Raw genomic sequence first — 20,445 nt, forward strand, 5'->3', positions numbered from 1 at the left:
CACACTGATGTCTTTTATTCTTTTCTCAAGCCCAGTGGGTATCCTTATGATTGTTGCTTTCAATTCTTTATATTTTATTTTTATTTTTAAAAGATTTTATTTATTTGAGACAGAGAGAGAGAGTACAAGCAGGGGGAGCAGCAAGGAGAGAGAGGGCGCAGACCCCTCGCTGAGCAGGGAGCCAGATGAGGGGCTCGATCCCAGGTAGGGATCATGACTTGAGCCAAAGGCAGACACCCAACTGACTGAGCCACCCAGGCACCCCCTGTTGCTTTTAATTCTAACAGGCATGTTACTTACATTTCATTTAGATTTATATATATATATATAGAGAGAGAGAGAGAGAGAGAGAGAGAGGAACATGACTCAGCCATAAAAAAGAATGAGATTTTGGCATCTGCAATGATGTGGATAGAACTGGAGAGTATTATGCTAAGCGAAATAACTCAGTCAAAGACAAATACCATATGATTTCACTCATATGTGGAATTTAAGAAACAAAACAAACAAGCAAAGGGGAAAGGGAGATGAAGAGACCAAGAAACAGACTCTTAACTATAGAGAACACACAGATGATTAGCAGAAAGGAGGTGGGTGGGGGATGGGTGAAATAGGTGATGGAGATTAAGGAGTGCACTTGCTGTGATGAGCACCAGGTGATGTACCAAAATGTTGAATCACTACATTGTGCACCAGAAACTAGTATTACACTGTATGTTAGCTAACAGGAATTTAAATAAAAAATTTTTAAAAATAAATGGGTGAGTAGTAAAAACTTAGGAAACAAAATCCTCAGCGGGTCTTGGAGATAGCCAAAAGTAAATCCAATTTACACTACAAAAGTCCTCAAATAGGTTCAGTCAGGCGTAGGTACCAGAAACATCCCAAAGTAAGGGTCAAAAGGAGTGGTTAAAATAATTCCTTGAATTCCATATCAGAAGCAGAATCCTAGATCCCCTCCCCAACTGCACACACCTTTCTGAATATGCTTCCGTTCCTCTTGCCAAATAGTGTAGGTTTTTCCTCTTTATAGGCAAACAGAGAGGATACCAAGCACACACGAAAGCAGGGGTACTGACGGTGCTGTAGGTCTTTCATTTGCCCCTCCAGATCCCCTTCCACCCTTTTCCAGCCTGCTGTGTGTCCTGGGAAGATGACTAGTGTTGACTACATCAACAGACGCCCCTATACTCTGGCTTCCAGTTAGATTTGGCTACTGGGGAGTATCACCAGGAGATCCAAGGGAAGGAAGAGACTGAGGTTGGAAGATTGATTCCCACGCTTTCTTCCCTGTAGGTCCAGGTAGGCTCGTTGCCTCTCGACCAGTTTTCAGCTCTTGTAAAGTAATTGTCTCCACAGTACCAATCTGTCTGTGGCATCTGATAATGCTCCTTCCCCTTATCACTGGAGACCTACTGTTATTACCTCCGAAGGTACTTGTTACGATCTGAACTGTGTCATCCCAAAATTCGTATGTTGAAGACCTAACCTTCAGGACCTCAGACTGTAAGTGTATTTGGAGATAGAGTCTTTAAAGAGGTAGTTAAGTTAAATGAGGCCATTAGGGTGGCCTCATATAACTCATATAATGACTGCGTCCTTATAAGAAAAGTAGAGTAGGGGGCGCCTGGGTGGCTCAGATGGTTGGGCGTCTGCCTTCGGCTCGTGATCGTGGGGTCCTGGGCTTGAGCCCTGCATCAGGCTCCCTGCTCAGCGGGATGCCTGTTTCTCCCTCTCCCGTTCCCCCTGCTTGTACTCTCTTGCTCTCTCTGTTGAATAAATAAATAAAATCTTTAGAAAAAGAAAACTAGAGTAGGACACAGATACAGAGGTTAGATTGTGTGAAGTTGCAGGGGAAAGATGGGCATCTATAAGCCAAGGAGAGCGACCTCAAAAGAAATCAACCCTGTCAATATGCTGATCTTGGACTTGTAGACTCCAGACTGTGAGAAAATAAATTTGCTTTACTACTAGGTTGTTTTAGCCACCAGGTCTACAGTACTTTGTTGTGGCAGCCCTAGCAAACTGATATAGTACTAAACTATTCCTTGTGGTTTCCTTATGCCCTGCCCATTCCTGTATAAATAGGCTCTTTGTTATACTGCCCTCAACATATCCAAATGAATTTGCCATTTCTGTTGGGTCTCTGTCTAATACAATAATAGCACTAAAATGGGCTTTAAACGAACACGTACACCAAATGCCAAGATGCCCCAGCCCATGGGATGCCTGGATGGCTCAGTCATTGAGCGTCTGCCTTCAGCTCAGGTCATGATCCCAGGGTCCTGGGATCAAGCCCCACATCGGGCTCCCTGGTCGACAGGAAGCCTGCTTCTCCCTCTGCTGCTCCCCCTGCTTGTGCTCTCTCTCTCGCTGACAAATAAATAAATAAAATCTTAAAAAAAAAAAAAGACCCCCAGCCCTCTAACCCCAACCCTCAGTCAACTTCCAGAATGTAGATAGAAAGGATCTAACCCTCTAGGCAAGAGATTAGTAGAGTGTTCTCAGGAATTTAACCAGCTCAAGAGATCTTTAAAAATATCCAAAGATGGGGCACCTGGCTGGCTCAGTCAGCAGAGCATGTGATTCTTGATCTTCCAGGTCATGAGTTCGAACCCCACTTAAGATATAGAGCTTACTTAAAAAAAAAAAAAAAAAAGAAATCCAAAGATGTGACATGGATGTTCCCCAATTTTAAATGGCTTATACAGAAAGCCCTTCAGTGAAGCCTAGTGTATCTAAGCCCCACTGAGAGCCTCCAATCAGCTTTTTAGTCTCTTACTCACAAATATGAGCAAACAACCAAGATTACTGGATACCTGAGGAAAGTCTTTTTAAATATATAGACCAAAACAATTTGGAGAAAAAGTAATGAGGGCAACAGAGTCTACACACACAGAGAAAACTTCAAAAGTATTATCATTAGTATCCCCAGAGAGATTTTAAAGGATATTGCATACAGTATAGTATAAAGAAAATACTCCTGGGGCGCCTGGGTGGCTCAGTCGTTAAGCGTCTGCCTTCGGCTCGGGCCATGATCCCAGGGTCCTGGGATCGAGCCCCACATCGGGCTCCCTGCTCGGTGGGAAGCCTGCTTCTCCCTCTCCCACTCCCCCTGCTTGTGTTCCCTCTCTAGCTGTCTCTCTCTGTCAAATAAATAAATAAAATCCTTAAAAAAAAAAAAGAATACTCTGAAAAATTTTAAAGTATTAAAAAAATATGATAGTAGAAATAAAAACTAAATAGAAAAGTTCAAAGTTGAAGAAATCTTCCAGAAACAGTAAAAAGACAAAGATACAGAATAGGAAAGAAAAGATAAATTTCAAGTACTGTTTATTTTAGTGGTTCAATATCCAAATAATAGGAGCTCCAGACAGAATGAACAGAGAAATGGAAAAGAAATTATTAAGGAAATCGATCAAGAACATGTTCAGCACTGAAGGACATAAATTTGCAGATTGGGAGAGCCAAACGCCCAGCATGAAGAAAGAACAGTACTGAGGCAGATTGTATTATTGTTTCCAACCCACTCCACACCCTTCCTCATGTAACAGTGCAGGGTTCTCACTAGAGCGGTTGGAATAAATTTCCTCCCAAATTGGGCATGGCCATATGACTTGCTTTGGTCGATGGAAGCTTAGAAGACATTACACATGCTGGTCCAGGTAGGAAGAGGAGGCACATGGAACAGAACTGAACTCAAACCAAAGCCTCGCTCTGACAAACCTAACCGACCCCGGAGTGGGCACAGCCTACACAGAGACCCATGAGTAAGGGAAAAAGGCTTGTAGACCATTGAGCTTTGAGGTCATTGGTTACATAACATCATTGTAGCAAGTATCTTTCCTATATATACTAATTTATAACAGTGAAATTTCAGACACTGGGGCAGAAGACCCTATTAGCATCCAAAGAGGAAGAAATAAGATGGTGTAAGATAATAGAAAATATATATGTTGACTTCTGTCCCTGGTTCCTGGCACAGAGCTCTTAAAATCCTTGTAATTTCCTAAGTGATAAGAGCAGTTTGTTCTCGTATCTGGTCTTTAACCCGTTTTTGCTACTAAATTCCTTGGAATTTCCTGGGTGACAGGAGTGTCTTTTGTTCTGATGACTCCTGGATGGGGACTGGTTGCCAGAAAGACTATGCCATGACTAGAAGCTTGGACTTTTTAGCCCCACCCCCATTCTCCAGAGAGGGAAGAGGGGCCGGAAATGGAGTTAATAATCAATCATGGCTATGTGGTGAGGCCTCCATAAAAATCCCAAAAGTACAGGATTCAGAAGGCTTCTGGATCGAACATGTGGAGGTTGCTGGAAGAGCAGTGTGTCTAGAGAGGGCGTGGAATGTCTGTACTCCTTCCCACACTCCTTCCTCTATGCATCTCTTCCATCTCTATATTTACCACATCCTTTCATAATAAACTGGTAAGCAGTAAACTGTTTTCCTGAGTTCTGTGCGCTGTGCTAGCAAATTAATCAAACGCGAGGAGGTGGTTACAGGAACCTCCAGTTTATGGCCGAGTGCTCAGAAGCACAAGTGACAACTTGGACTTGGGACTGGCATCTGAAGGGGGAGCGGGAGGGCAGTCTTGTGCGACTGAGTCCTTACCCTGTGGGATCCGACACAACCTCCAGGTAGAACAAGTCAGAATTGAGTTAAACTGTAGGACACCCAGCTCGTGTCAGAGCGTTGTGAGCGTAGTAGTGGTGTGAGAGTGGAGGAAAAAAGGAAGCATCTGACATGTCTTCAAGCTTCTTAACCGTTAAAACTGCAAACAAAAAGGCAACCGAGCAGGGGCGCCTGGGTGGCTCAGTCGGTTAAGCGTCTGCCTTCGGCTCAGGTCATGATCCCAGGGTCCTGGGATCGAGCCCCGCATCGGGCTCCCTGCTCGGCGGAGAGCCTGCTTCTCCCCCTCCCTCTGCCTGCTACTCTGCCTACTTGTGCTCTCTCTCTGTCAAATAAATAAAATCTTTAAAAAAGGCAACCAAGCCACGTCTTCAAACTTCAGAAACAGAAGAATAAAGACATTTTCACACATAGAGAGTTTCAAAATATTTACCTCTTGTGAACCTTTTCTCAGGAAGATACTGGAAATCATCCTCCATCAAAATGGAATGGTAAACCAAGAGAATACATGGAAGAGGGGAAGCCAACTATCCAACAGAGGAGAGAGGTAAAATGACCCCTCAAAGGTGATGGTCAAGTGTTAGGCGGGATAAGAGCTGTACGCTGGGCATAGGGCGCAGCCTTTCAGCTCTACGAAATTGATAGGATACACATTAAATTGATAGAGTACAGTACCTGAAGGTTATTTAGACAACTGGGGAAGAATTGGGGATTGAATTATTGATAAGTATAAAGAAAACTAAACAAATGAAACACTAAGACTACTGGGGCGCCTGGCTGGCTCAGTCAGTAGAGTATGTGACTCTTGATCTGAGGGTGGTGAGTTCAAGTCCCACGTTGCGCATGGAACCCACTTAAAATAAAAATAAGACTATTAACTCCAGCAATAACAAAAAGCTGTGCAAGAAAGGGAAAATGATCATAGTTTAATAATTTGCTCACCTGTGAATAATGTGTACATGGTCCTAATAATGTGAACCCTAAATACCTATCTAACTATAATTATAATACAAATGTATTGTAATACAAATGTGTGAGAATACAAAAATTCTCCGTGGCTCTTGTATTTCTCATGTCCTGTGAATAAGGCACTGACTGCCCTTTATTCTGTACTGTATTTTCAAGGATGTTTGTATGGTGAACAGCCTTGGAAGACAGAGATTTGTTATCTCCTTTTGCAGTAAATGCAGGAGAGTTACTAATATAATAAAGATAAGGTCTTCATCCAGAGTAAAGTTCAGGCCCGCTTACTACCCGTTATAAAAGATTCGCTTTCCCTAAAGTCAGGGCTCCTCTCCTGTAAGGCACCCCCACTGCATGTGCAGGTGCCCATATGGCCTCCTGTGTCACCCTGTGGGGCTTGGGGCTGGGAGCACCAGTACCAAAATGCCAATATTCTCGCTGCTCATATTGCTATGTATAATAAACCCTCCTTCGGGGCGCCTGGGTGGCTCAGTTGGTTAAGTGACTGCCTTCAGCTCAGGTCATGATCCCGGAGTCCCGGGATCGAGTCCCACATCCGGCTCCCCGCTCAGCGGGGAGTCTGCTTCTCCCTCTCCCACTCCCCCCTCTTGTGCTTTCTCTCTAATAAATAAATAAAATCTTTAAAAAAAAATAAACCCTCCTTCGTTCTACTAGCATCCATAAAACTGTGCCAGGCAAACCTGCTAGCTTCCAGGTAGCATAAAATCTTCAACCCTTCAGTTTTGACAAGCAGTATTTCAAAGGTGGGGAAATGAAAAGGATACACGTGAGCAATGAATGTAAAGGAAGGAAAAAGAATGAGATCTTCAATTGCGGCAGTGGGAAGTAAACAATTCCTAACACAAGGATCAAAGAATAGCAGTTCAAACATATTATTTAGGACCTTGGAGGTAAGTATCCCCCCAGAAATCAACCAAAAGTGATGAAAGTAGTTGCTTCCAGGGAAGAAAAATATGGTAAAAATCCTTGAGGAAAGGGCTAATATCCAGAGGATAAGTGGAGGAGACTGGCTCTTGTTTAAAAAATAATAAATAAATAAAAGTCTGTACCCTTGCACTGTCATTTCCAGTATCTATCTTTTTTATAGCACTTTCAAAACCTGTGAAAGGGAATTGGATTTTATGTCTTCGAGTCCTACTTCTGTAAAAGGACTGATAGTGAAATAATCAAAATGATATTGCCATCACAATAGCTATCAGTTACTAAGTACTTACTGGATCCTGAGCACTATTCTCTGTATACTACATGTATTAACCCTATGACATTATTATCCAAATTTTATACACAAGGAAACTGAAACACAAGTTTTAAGTGATTTTCCCATAACTGCACACAATCCTAACCTAGATAGTCCAGCTCTAAAGCCTGCACACCACCTCCGTTCGGAGAATCAAGAGGTGTCTATAGTAGTCAGGTCTCGGGCTGCAAGTGTCAGAAACCTAACTGAAACCACCTTAAGTAACAAGGGAAATTTATTAATCCATGTAAACAAATTGTATAAAGAGAGGGGTAGTGTTTTCAGAGTTCACTTGAATTCACTGTATCTGACTGGGGTCTAAGTTCTTAGGTCCAGATGTTGGCCTTATTATCTCAGCCTCCTCCAAGTTGCAGGATAGATGGCCCAGATCTCAGCCTCCTCCAGGTTGCAGGATAGATGGCCCAGTATCAACCTTACAGGCTGTAATTCAAAGAGAAAGAGAATGAAACCTTGAGATGCCACTGCACACCCATCAGAACAGCTCAAATCCCAAAACACTGACACCACCAAATGCTGGCAAAGACATGAGACGAGAACTCTTGTTCATCACTGGTGGGAATACAAAATAGTACAGCCACTCTGGAAGACATTTTGGCACTTTCTTATAAAACTAAACATACTGGGGCACCTGGGTGGCTCAGTCGGTTGAGCATCTACTAACTCTTGATTTTGGCTCAGGTCGTGGTCTCAGGGTTGTGGGATCAAGCCCCACATTGGACACTGTGTTGGCCATGGAGCCTGCTTGGGATTCTCTCTCTCCTCTCTCTGCCCCTCCCCACCCCGCCCATGCTCTCTCTCCACTTCCCCCCCCAAAAAAACCCCTAACATACCTTTACCATGTGATCCAGCAATCATGCTCCTTGGTATTTACCCAAATGAGTATGACCACACAAAACCAGCACACAGTTGTTTACAGCAGTTTTATTCATAACTGCTAAAATTTGGAAGCAACCAAGATGTTCTTCAATAGGTGGAAGGATAAATAAACTGTGGTACATCCATACAATCAAATATGATTCAGTGCTAAAAAGAAATAAGCTATCTAGATGAGAAGTCAGCAAACTATGGCCCATGGGCCAAATCTGCCCCCGCTCCTGCTTGTTTTATAAAACTCCATGGAAACACAGTCATAAAAAAATATAAAGAAATTAGGTGTGAAGCTCCAAAATTACATGAAGGAAGCTTAAATGCATATTGCTAAGTGCAAGAAGCCAATCCAAAAAGGCTTCATACTCTATGACTCAAACTATCTAACATTCTGGAAAAGGCAAAATGCTCTCTCCTGGTTACCTGAAATAAATCCAGAGAATAACACCACTTGCCCTACTTACGGTCATATGCCCATCCCTAAGACTGTCGCTGTGGTCAGCAGAACAGGATGTACACTGGCCAGTTTTGAGTCACAGGCCCACCACTGTGGCTTGGGGGCGGGGGGCAGGGCTGGGATGGCTGGGTGTTCCATTCCTTAGCCTCCCCCAAATCACCTAATGAGAGTGCAGGAGGGAGAGCTCTCTCCAAACGGGGAGGGACAGAGAGGGGAGCGGTGCTTTTATCAGGAGGAAGAGGAAAGGATGCTAGGCAGAATAACAGAGCAATGGCTAGCTACCCCTCGTATTATGTATGTGTTTAGAAGTTCCATTTAATTGTTTTTTAAAAGGAAAGGACATTTATCACTTTCCAGTTTATACAATGTAGTACCACTTCAAAAGAGGATTAATGGAGAGAAAATCAGGGCAAACAAGGATTGAGAAGCAGAAAGGAAAAACAAGTACAGAAACAGACCTAAAGAAGGGGGCACTGAATGGTGAGCGCTGTGAATTGTGTAAGACTGATGAAGGCGTCCCTGTGTACTTCCTGTATATAAGAAAAAAAACCCCAAATTTATTTGGTCAAGTCACTGCAGTTAAGTTTTTATGACATGCAGCAGAACACTGGGATCTTAAATGATACAAATAGCTAACATCACTTTTTATCACCACCTGTAGAAGTTACAAGTTATATGTTTGTATTAAAAACACAGGGGCGCCTGGGTGGCTCAGTCGTTAAGCGTCTGCCTTCCGCTCAGGTCATGATCCCAGAGTCGCTGTGTCTCTCTCTGTCAAATAAATAAAATCTTAAAAAAAAAAAAAACAAAAAACACAAAGCCTGGGAGGCCTCGGTGGCTCAGTCGGTCAAGCATCTGCCTTCAGCTCAGGTCATGATCCCAGGGTCTGGGATCGAGTCCTGCATCGGGCTCCCTGCTCAGCTGGGAGCCTGCTTCTCCCTCTCCCTCCACTCCCCGCTTGTGTGCGCTCTCTCTTTCTCTCTCAAATGAATAAATAAAATCTTTAGGAAAAAACAAAACAAAACACACAAATTCTCTCACCATGTTCCACCTAAGACCAACTGTGTGTATTTAAAATGTCTTGGCTGATTAAGGGTGCACTGAGTAGCTGGGGGAAGCTAACTATTTGGTGAAAGAATGGAAACTAAGATTTTGACTGGATCAATAACATTCTTAACCAAATGACTAAAGGAGCTCTACTTTATCCCACTTTGGGACTTTTATGAAATTGTATGTAATAGTATGGCTTTACTCCGAAAGAGGCATGATTACGTTCTATGAATTCCCATTATTTCTGCTCATTTAATCCTTTATAATCAATGTACTTCTACCAGTAACAAGTAATAAAAACCATAGCATTTCTCATTAACCTTTTATTTTTAACGTAGCTTTACAATAAAGAAACAGAAAAGAAGTAGATCATTAAAAAAATACCAGCTGTCAATTTAAAATTTTAAATGAGGTTCTCGTTAAACAAAGCAGTAACACTATATCCTATAATTACATCTTTACTTGTATATACAAGAACTGTCTGCAAAGTGCTTTTCAAACTATAAAATAGGACTTTGGAATAGGATACAAATGGTTATCCCTAGGAGTCAGTCACCTCCCAGTGCCTGTAATGAATCACAACTGCTTACATTCTTAATTGGCATTTAGTTAATTGATTTACTAAAGAGAAAAGCCACCATTTTCTGATACCAAATTGATATCTAATTTTTGAAAATAATCCCTGATCTACAGGTTTAAACCTTATTTTTACATATAATTCAGTTACTTGCTTCATTTTTTCCCCCAAATAACTAGAGAACAGTTTTTAAAAAGCAAATATTAGTAATCCCTTTAGATAGACACATTTTAATCAAGATGTGATTAAAAAATAAAAAACACCAAGTTACATGAAAAAAAAAGGAAAAAAGAGTCTGGGGAAAGCAAATTATATTCTTATACTTTTTTCTTCAAGCAAACAAAGAACCACTCTCTATCCTAGAGATGGATTACTTTCTTACTGAAAACACTCTGAACACATGATGCTTAACCCAACATCATACATACCAAGAATGCTTAAAAATTATTTGCTACTATGCCTTTGAATGAGAGAAATCTTTACAGTACAAGGTACATCTAAATAAGTGGAGTTTTGGAAGGTATACAGGAAGAATAATTCCAAACAAAGCCTTCAAGGATCTAAATTACAGTCTTCTTTTTAGTCTAAATGGGGGACATTTAAGTTTACATTAGTTGGGTGTGCCTTACTCATATGGAAGCACATGGCCTGCTAGCTTGCAAATCCTTCCATTACCCCTGTGAAATAGGTGTATCTCAAATATCATACCCCGAAGGAAAAACGGAGGCACTAAGAGGTTAAGAGTCCAGTCTGTGTAGTTTACCAGTTGCAGAAAAATGATTTTCATATGTTTCCTTTTTGACCTTCGTAAAAACAGTATAAATAAGTTTTCATTTTACATTTCAAAGCACCCTATGAAGCAGAAACAAGATATCCTCAGATAAAGAAAAGCGATTACAAAGGAATAAATGTATACGATTGAATAAAATCTTACCAATGATCTACAGGCTCAGAGTATACTTTCAGACCTACTTGAAGCCGATTCTTCATCATTCTTGTCAGCAGGTTATGTCTAGTCTGTGTTCGTTTGTAAAAAGTAAGCCTCGGACGTAGGGCTCTACTTTGTAATAAGGACGCCTAAACACTAAAGTCAGCGCTGTGAATGCCCAGGAGGGATTAGGGGCAGCCCACAGAGTGGATGTGGAGAAGATTCTTCCAGCAGTTTTCTAGTCCTTGGCATGGCAATTCAGTGACTAAGACAGAAAGTTGATTTAATCTCATTTGAAATTCACTCCTGGTTTGCATTCTTTCCCATAGTTAATTTAGAAAATTAAAAATATCCAGTTACAAATCTCATCTCATTATCACAACTGTACCTTGGAAAAGCAGCTTATAGTTCTCTATGGGAGATAATCAGGTAAACATGTTACCAAACAATAATTAATAATTTAATGTCCTTCAAGTTCAAGGGTAGGGCAAATCTATGTATGCTACTTATAACCTAGTTGAGATTAATTATTCAAGTATCAGCAATATTAGTCCTTAAGATGTTATCATTTGTGTAGTGCAAAATATATATATATGTATATATGTACACAAACCAAACTATTGGACGACAAAAAGAAATGTAATCATCACAAACTAAGATTTCTTGTGAGTTCCACATTCCATTTCATTCTGAGGTCATTCAGGCCCAGTAGTCTTCTTGGGGAAAATATCATTTTCTTCAGTTCAGTTTTCTTTAAAAACAAAGTAAAAACCAATTTCCTATGAATATAAATGCAACCTGAATACAAAACACATCCATACCAGAGAATTCTTTGGATAACATAACAATAATATTCACATTCAGAATCAAACCATAAAATTACCAACAGTTTTTTTTTTTTTTTAAAGATTTTATTTATTTATTTGACAGAGACACAGCGAGAGAGGGAACACAAGCAGGGGGAGTGGGAAAGGGAGAAGCAGGCTTCCTGTGGAGCAGGGAGCCCGATGTGGGGCTTGATCCCAGGATCCCGGGATCATGACCTGAGCCGAAGGCAGACGCTCAACGACTGAGCCACCCAGGCGCCCCAATTACCAACAGTTCTTAAGAAATTACTTCTCATCCTTTTCTAGTTGGCTTAATGCAATTCAGAATTTTGGGAATTATTTTATAACTTGGAGAAATTCTGAAACAAAAAAAAGCTGAGTAAGATTACAAAAGGTTGATAGATATATAACCTAGACTACTCATTTAATCATCATATATTGGGGTACCTGGGTGGCTCAGTTGGTTAAGTGTCTGACTTCAGCTCAGGCTATGATCCCAGGGTCCTGGGGTCGGACTCTCTGCTCAGAGGGGAGACTGCTTCTCCCTCTCCCTCTGCCTGCCGCTCCCCCTGCTTATGCGCTCTTTTCTCTCTGTCAACTAAATAAATAAAATCTTAAAAAAAAAAAAAATCAACATATATTTTGTGTCTGTTACTTTCCAGGCACTGTGCCAAGCACTGAGGATTCAAACATAAATGAGGCAGGCTCTCAGCTCTCAAAAGAGCTCTCAGGTTAGCTTGGGTGTGAGGGGGAGACATATAAACTAACAATTTGGAAAGGTATAATGTGACAGTTTTAGTGATAGCAGAGTGAATGAGTGATCAGAGAAGGAGGTGGGCTTGTTAGCACAAAACACAATTCGCGTATGATCTGAGATCTGGGAAAGGCCCCACAGTGGTAAAATCTCTATTCCCTCCCCAGAACTCAAGATGCCAAAATGTCTGGAACGTTCTCATCACAGATTCATTCCTCACCTCTGTAGAAATGCTCTTATGCAACCTCCTTGGCAGGAGTGGTATTTTAGATAATACCATCAGCCTTTATCTTCTGCAGAAAGCCTCTTACGTACACGTCCTTTTTTTTTTTGAAAGATTTTTTTTTTTTGAAAGATTTTTATTTATTTATTTGACAGAGAGAGACACAGTGAGAGAGGGAATGCAAGCAGGGGTAGGGGGAGAGGGAGAAGCAGGCTCCCACTGAGCAGGGAGCCCAACGCGGGGCTCGATCCCAGGACCCTGAGATCATGACCTGAGCCGAAGGCAGACGCTTAACGACTGAGCCAACCAGGCACCCCTTATGTACACTTCCTTGGCAGGAGTGACATTTTAAATAAGCAGATCATTTTTCATATTATGTAACATAAGGACAGCCCTTAAGGCATGAAGAAAAAAAAAAAGGTCCCTGGAGCCAGAACAGAATTGTGGGTGGTACTTTTTTTTTTAAAGGTTTTATTTATTAATCTGAGAGAGAGAGAGCACCAGCTGGGGGGAGGAGCAGAGGGAGAGGGAGAAGCAGACTCCCCACTGAGCAGGGAGCCCAAAGTGGGCCTGGGGCTGGATCCCAGGACCCCAAGATCATGACCTGAGCTGAAGGCAGATGCTTAACTGACTGAGCCACCAAGGCGTCCCACAATTGCAGGCTGGTTCTAAAGACTAACAGCCTGAGTGAGGTTTTAGCAGAAATGTTAGCTGGAAGGTACATGAACAGTTATCAACACTTACTAACAACCCACGTGATGTAGATTCCTACACAAAATCCTTTGCAGATTTACAAAAAAGCATACAACTCTCTAATTGTCAATCTTCTCCTGTAATAGGCAAATAGACATAAATCCCCATCAGTATTTTCAGAATTTTAGAATGTTTTTCAAGGCTCTTCCTGAGATCTTTTTCTCCTTTTTTCTTTTTAAATTAACTTGCAAAATGTAGGGTATGGTGTGATAAGAGAAGAGAAGTTACAGAAAACAACAGATTAAGGGTAGAGGGAAACATGATGCCTTTCACCTTGCCTGCTCAAGGATCTGCTCGGCTGCACTGATGGTTTCTTTCCCCTCCTCAGAAGCCTGGACTTTCTGAGGCAGGACCATCTGCCCCAGGCTCCACCTGAAGAGTGTTTCTGCAGAAATCCTCCCCACACCTACCTAGTTTCTAGAACCTCACTACTGAAAGCTCAGTGCCGCAAGAAAACTACACGCATATTTATGAACCTGGGCAGAATGATCAAGAAAAGCGGTTGCATCTCTCTCTGTCAAATAAACAAATAAAATCTTTAAAAAAAAAAAAAAAGAAAAGAAAAGCGGTTGCAAACATCCTTCCCTTCAAAGTAATAGCTTAAGGGTAGTCTTTTGGACTTAATAGGGCTGCTTTTAGAATTTTACTCCTGGATAATTTGACTAGAATGGTCAGGTTGGGTAACTGGGTAGAGGTAGAACCACAGGAGGCTGTGCAGGGCCAATTTTTGAACAAGAAGTCTGCAGGTGTTGCTCTTCATACCACATTCAGAAAAAATGTTTTTGTTTTTTGGTTTTTTTCTGACCTCCTGCAGAGTGATAATACAATGTTTTTTTTATATTTTATTTATTTACTTGACAGAGAGAGAGAGCACAAGCAGGGGGAGTGGCAGGCAAAGGGGGAGGGAGAAGCAGGCCTCCCACAGAGCAGGGAACCCGATGCGGGGCTCGATCCCAGGACCCTGAGATCATGACCTGAGCCGAAGGCAGACGCTTCACCGACTGAGCCACCCAGGCGCCCCGCGAGTAATTTACTTTTGAATTTAGATTCTTCTGCACTGGCGGGGGGGGGGCATACCCACTCCTTTCCACACCTTTCCCACTCTAACTGGATTTCTGGATCTTTCTCCTCATCTCTAACACAGAACCCATCTCCTCCAAACCATACACACTGCTCTCTAGTTTTCATTCCTATATAACTGTCAGAATAAAAACTGCTACACACTTCCAGATGAAAAGATGTCTAAGTCCCCTCAAGGCCGAAACATATTTCCATATCAAATATGGCTCTATCTCCAACCCCAGTTAACTTGTTACATATATAAACAAATAATACATAAAACACTATCTCATCCAGGGCACCTGGGTGGCTCAGTCGGTTGAGCATCCAACTCTTGATTTTGGCTCAGTTTCATGATCTCAGGTCAGGGCCTGGGATCAAGCCCCATGTCAGACTCCACGCTCAGCGGGGAATCTGCTTGGGATTTTCTCTCTCTCCCTCTGCCTCTGCCCCTCCTCTCCATGTGCTTTCTCTCACAAATAAGTCAATAAATCTTTAAAAAAAAAAACCCACTATCTCATCAAAATGCAGTTGCGGGGGCACCTGGATGGCTCAGTCATTAAGCGTCTGCCTTCGGCTCAGGTCATGATCCCGGGGTCCTGGGATCGAGCCCCACATTGGGCTCCTTGCTCCGCAGGAAGCCTGCTTCTCCCTCTCCCACTCCCCCTGCTTGTGTTCCCTCTCGCTGTCTCTCTCTCTGTGTCAAATAAATAAATAAATAAATAATCTTTAAAACAAAATGCAGTTGCGCAGTCTAAATAATTGGTAATTTGGAAGGACTAAACACTTAACATACTGAAAACTTGATGAAGATTCAACAATAACAAAGTAGAATATTAAAAATAGGTTAAGATAGCAGGAGGGGAAGAATGAAGGGGGGAAACTGGAGGGGGAGATGAACCATGAGAGACAATGGACTCTGAAAAACAAACTGAGGGTTCTAGAGGGGAGGGGGTGGGAGGATGGGTTAGCCTGGTGATGGGTATTAAGGAGGGCACGTACTGCATGGAGCACTGGGTGTTATATGCAAATAATGAATCATGGAACACTACATCAAAAAAAAAAATAGGTTAAGAATGGGGCGCCTCAGTGGCTCAGTCGGTTAAGCGGCTGCCTTCGGCTCAGGTCATGATCCCAGGGTCCTGGGATCGAGCCCCACGTCAGGCTCCTTCCTCAGCGGGGAGCCTGCTTCTCCCTCTCCCTCTGCTTGACACTCCACCTGCTTGTGCTCTCCCTCTCTCTATCTCTATCAAATAAATAAATAAAATCTTTAAAAAAAAATAGGTAAGAGTTTCTCCATTCAGAGGCATCTGTAAGCAATTGAAAGAGATACTTAGGAGAAATGGCATAGATGTCTACCAGGAAGGAATATCTTAAAAAAATACTTTTAGGGGGCACCTGGGTGGCTCAGTCGTTAAGCGCCTGCCTTCAGCTCAGGTCATGATCCCAGGGTCCTGGGATCAAGCCCCGCATCGGGCTCCCTGCTCTGAGGGAAGTCTGATTCTTCCTCTCCCACTACCCCTGCTTGCATTCCCTCTCTCACTGTGTCTTTCTCTCTCTGTCAAATAAATAAATAAATAAATAAATAAATCTTTTAAAAAAACACAAAAAACTTTTTAGAAAAATTGCAATTTTGGGTGACTGCTGAAGCAAAGTCATTGTTTTTTCCATCTTTAATAAAGTGACAAGCTGCTGCAAACTTAAGCATAACATAAATTATTAACTCAAGGAGGCGTTAGGGCTTTTGTCTTGTGCCAAATTTCTCTACTCTCCAATCCTCGCCTTTCAACAAAGGAAACATGAAAAGGAACTTCGAAATACATTGCAAATTATGTCAATACCTAACTTTAGTGCCACTGTGTCCTGCTACTTGAATCTAGCATTCTTATTAAATAGTGAAAAAGGCTGGGTCCTTTTTCCCTCCATTTATTAGGGAAATTAAAATTTAAAACACTGTGTGAGGGGCACCTGGGTGGCTCAGTCGGTTAAGTTTCTGCCTTCAGCACAGGTCATGATCTCGGGGTCCTGGGATCGAGCCCCATGTCAGGCTCCTTGCTCAGTGGAGAGCCTGCTTCTCCCTCTCCCTCTGCCCGCTCCCCTCCATGCTCTCTCTCTCGCTCACTCTCTTTCTCTCAAATAAATAAAATCTGAAAAAAAAAAAAAACAAAACAAAAAAACAAAAAACCACTGTGTACCACTAAACCCGACCATCATGGGAGAAATGTAAAATGTGTAAAAAGAAGAAAAGAAAGGACTTAAACTAAGGTTTATCGAACCCTGACACCCACCTTCCACACAGCTGAAATGACATCTATACAAATGACTTAGAAAAGAGGTAAATAACACTGTGAGAGCAGTTTTTGTTTCTGAACTCCTAACTCAAGTTTTTTCAAGTGAGTGGGCGTATTCCAAGAACATGAATGTACCACGGAACTTACTTAGTTCTCTTACGAACGTAAGTCAAACTGTCTTAACATAAGCAGAAAGCAGGAAGACTAAAAGGATTCACCCAAATCCCGATGCATTTCGGTTTCTCTGCCATCAGGTATTATCACTGGAGCACTTACATTAACTAGTGTGCTGTTTATCCCTTTCAGAGAAGAGAAGGGCGAATGTCTCATTTCTGCTTTTGATAGCAAATACAGTTAATTAGGGACTTGGGTTCTTTGGTAGAAGAACAACATACCCATAATTACTTAAACTTGTAGATTTTAAAAAATGTGTCTCTATTGCACATATTTAAGACAGCACTTAAAGTTATCAAATATCCTATTTCTTCTCCCCATCTGTTATTTAATGGGACATGGTGATGAAAACACCAAAAACATAATAAGTGAGGCCATGAGTGGGGTAAACGATGGTCTATATGCCCAGCCATGCGAAGTAATTCAGTTTACGTAGTGTCTAAAAAAAAAATGCTTTAATGAACCCAAGAGATTGAGCCTCAGGTTATTCCTAACCTAGACAATCTCAGAGCCCTTTCAAGGATCCCAATCTATTATTCTCAGACCTATTTGACGTATCTCCTGGCATCCCAAACTGGAATATTGGCCCTCAAATTAGAAAAATCTCTATTTCTAGAGACAGTCAACCACCAGGCTAAAAATCTTCTGAAATGTCAATGTCTACTTCAAAGAGTATGCAGGCATTATTTGTTTCCCTACCTATTGTCTATAGTTGTTTAATGTTAGCAAAGGGCCCAAAATAACCATCAGACTTTAATTTTTTTAAGTCTAACAGGTACCTAGAAATCCACTAGATACCATTTCCAAGATAGTTCAGTCTCAGGATCGGTACAGAATGTCCAGTATGACAATACATCTATAAAACAGAGCTATCCTCTTCACTGCTATTGAAAGTTCTATCTACTATAGATTATAAGACTCTGCATACTATTGTCAATCATAAAACTAAATTACCTTCTCCTTCTTTGATAATATAAATGCACCAACCACTGGGAAATAAAAGGCCATATGATAGCAAAAGTTAATGCACCAGGAGACATCTCGAAGGGCCACCAAGATGGTCTCTGAGAAAATAAAATAAGCTGGTCACCAGTCTATTACACATTGCATGTATAAACATAAAAACATACTATTTCATAATTTTGAAAATATAAAACTTAATAACAAATCTCAGTCCTGCTAAACAGAAGGGAGGTATTCTGTACCTTAGAGCATAATTCTGTAAGTAGACTTCCAGGAGTACTTTAGACTTAAACATATAACAAGTATATTTTAACTTCAAAGCTCTACAGGGTAGATTTCATTTGGAATACTTTAAGAACCTTGTATACCTAAATTATTTTAAGTTATTTGAAACCCTGGGACTTAGACTTAAGAATTTCTTACCTGTGAGGGAGGCTGATTACTGGTCTGTAATGTTGATGATTTTGCCTATAAATACAAATAAAAGTGATTTAGCTTGGACAAAATAAGAAAAAAATAGTAATTTTTCTATTTCCTATCTTTTTTTTTTTAAAGGCTAAAATATTAGTTTATTCTGCTAACCATGCTTCAATTGTCCTAAAACCCATACTGACCAAATAACAAGGTCCCTAAAATTGCTAGCCAAATAAATACCTTTGACATTTTATATTTTATAGTTCAAATTATATAAAATTATCAAAATAAAACCTCAAACTAATCTAAACCATTACTTCTTTTATACTGTTATTAAATTACCTAATCAACTTTTCTTATTCTTTAATTTCCAAAAAAATTACCAATTTACAAACACATCTGACAACTGCAGCCTTGATTATTATTAAAATTATAAATCATATCCAAAGATCTGTTTTGAAAATTTATGAAAAGTTATAGCACAAGAGGTATGATAAATATGAGAAATGAACTGTCAGTGTTGTAGTTTTATTTTTATTTTTATTTTTTTAAAGATTTACCTATTTATTTGAGAGAGCGAGAATGAGAGAGAGAGAGAGAGTACATGAGAGGGGGGCGGGTTAGAGGGAGAAGCAGGCTCCTCGCCGAGCAGGGAGCCCGATGCGGGACTCGATCCAGGGACTCCAGGATCATGACCTGAGCCGAAGGCAGTCGCTCAACCAACTGAGCCACCCAGGCGCCCTGTAGTTTTATTTTTAAATTTTTTTCCAGCTTTATTAAGACATAATTTGAGATATAATTAATATATATATGTGACAATTTGATACATATATATATTGTGAAATGATTACCATAATCAAGCTAATTAACACATTCCTCACCTCACATAGTTACCTTTCCTGAGGGGAGGAATACTGTCAGTTTTTCAATGAGATGTATAAACTAAGCAGAAAAATTTCAAATTAATTTAGGAAATTTATATTCCAACTTGGCTCATCCAGAAAACAAGTTTCCTTATACTAATTGTTGGAAACTTGTTACTCTAGTTTCTCCATTTATTATAACTTCATAGAAATGGTATGAAAATTAATAAGATCATTCATTGATTCATTCATTAATTCAGTAAATATTTACTCAGCACCTATTATGTACCAGTTACTACTCTGGGTGTTAGAGATGCAACAGGGAACAAAATGACAAAAAGTGCTGCCCTAATGGAGCTTATACTGTAATGGAGAGATACAAATAATAATGAATAAATTAGTAAAATATATAGTATATCAGGTAGTGATAAACGCCATAAAGAAAAATAAAACAGGAGGGAGGAAAAAAAGAAAAAGAAAAACAGAGAGAGGAGATGAGACATGTTGGAGGAGGAGAGTCTTGCAATTTTATTTATTTATTTATATATATATATTTTTACAGATTTTATTTATTTATTCATGAGAGACAGAGAGGGAGAGAGAGAGAGAGGCAGAGGGAGAAGCAGGCTCCCAAGGAGCAGGACTCAATCCCAGGACCCTGGGATCATAACCTGAGCTGAAGGCAGATGCTCAACCATCTGAGCCACCCAGGCGCCCAAGTCTTGCAATTTTAAATAGGGTGGTCAGAGAAGGCTTTGCTGACACTGCAGCAAAGACCTAAACAAAGAAAATTATGCTCTGTGGCTAAGGGGGGGGTGGGGTAGGGGGTTGAGGAGAACAATCTTCCGTATAGAAGGAACAGCAAGTGCAAAGACCAAGGGTGGGAGGGAGCCTGCGGGCAAATTCAAGGCACAGCACAGAGGCCTGTGTACTGAACCAACAGCAGGAAGTGGTAAGGAGGAGGCAGGCTTTAAATTTCCTTGTTATAAGTAATATGATCTCAAGGACCCCAGTCCCCAGGATGACTATACCTTACAGGTAAAACTAAATTAGTTGCCTCCAGATGTTACATTAGTCCTCACAGACCATTAAGGTGTTAAAGAAGAGTATAATCAAATTGCAAGTGCTGAAAGAATCTAGACAAGGTAATGATTTTTATGATATTATTTGTAATTGTACCTTGCAGGCACAATGATATATTTTAAAGATTTACTTTTTTATTTGAAAGAGAGAGTGTGCACGCGCAAGCATGCACCAGGGAGGGCCAGAGGCAGAGAGGCGGAGAGAGAGAGAGAGAGAGGGAGAGAGAGAGAGAGAATCTTGAGCAGACTGCTGCTGAGCACAGAGCCCAATGCGGAGCCCAATGTGGGGTT

The 20,445-nt window shown here is 41.0% G+C and overlaps 1 protein-coding gene across 1 annotated transcript in view; it reads right to left on the bottom strand.

Annotated features, from left to right (window-relative positions):
• Nucleotides 1–7,068: 7,068 nt before the first annotated feature.
• Nucleotides 7,069–20,445, bottom strand: part of ACBD5 (acyl-CoA binding domain containing 5) — a 44,796-nt gene continuing 31,419 nt past the window's right edge. Inside the window, 3 exon segments of the mRNA XM_064591933.1 lie at nucleotides 7,069–7,292; nucleotides 17,787–17,896; nucleotides 18,219–18,263. Coding sequence (XP_064448003.1) covers nucleotides 7,286–7,292; nucleotides 17,787–17,896; nucleotides 18,219–18,263 — 162 coding nt within the window. The 3' untranslated portion in view covers nucleotides 7,069–7,285.

Source organism: Mirounga angustirostris, unplaced genomic scaffold (genome assembly GCF_029215605.1).
Source record: "Mirounga angustirostris isolate CCGP_5_RB_7025 unplaced genomic scaffold, mMirAng1.0.hap1 SCAF_5, whole genome shotgun sequence".
Lineage (NCBI taxonomy): Eukaryota > Metazoa > Chordata > Mammalia > Carnivora > Phocidae > Mirounga > Mirounga angustirostris.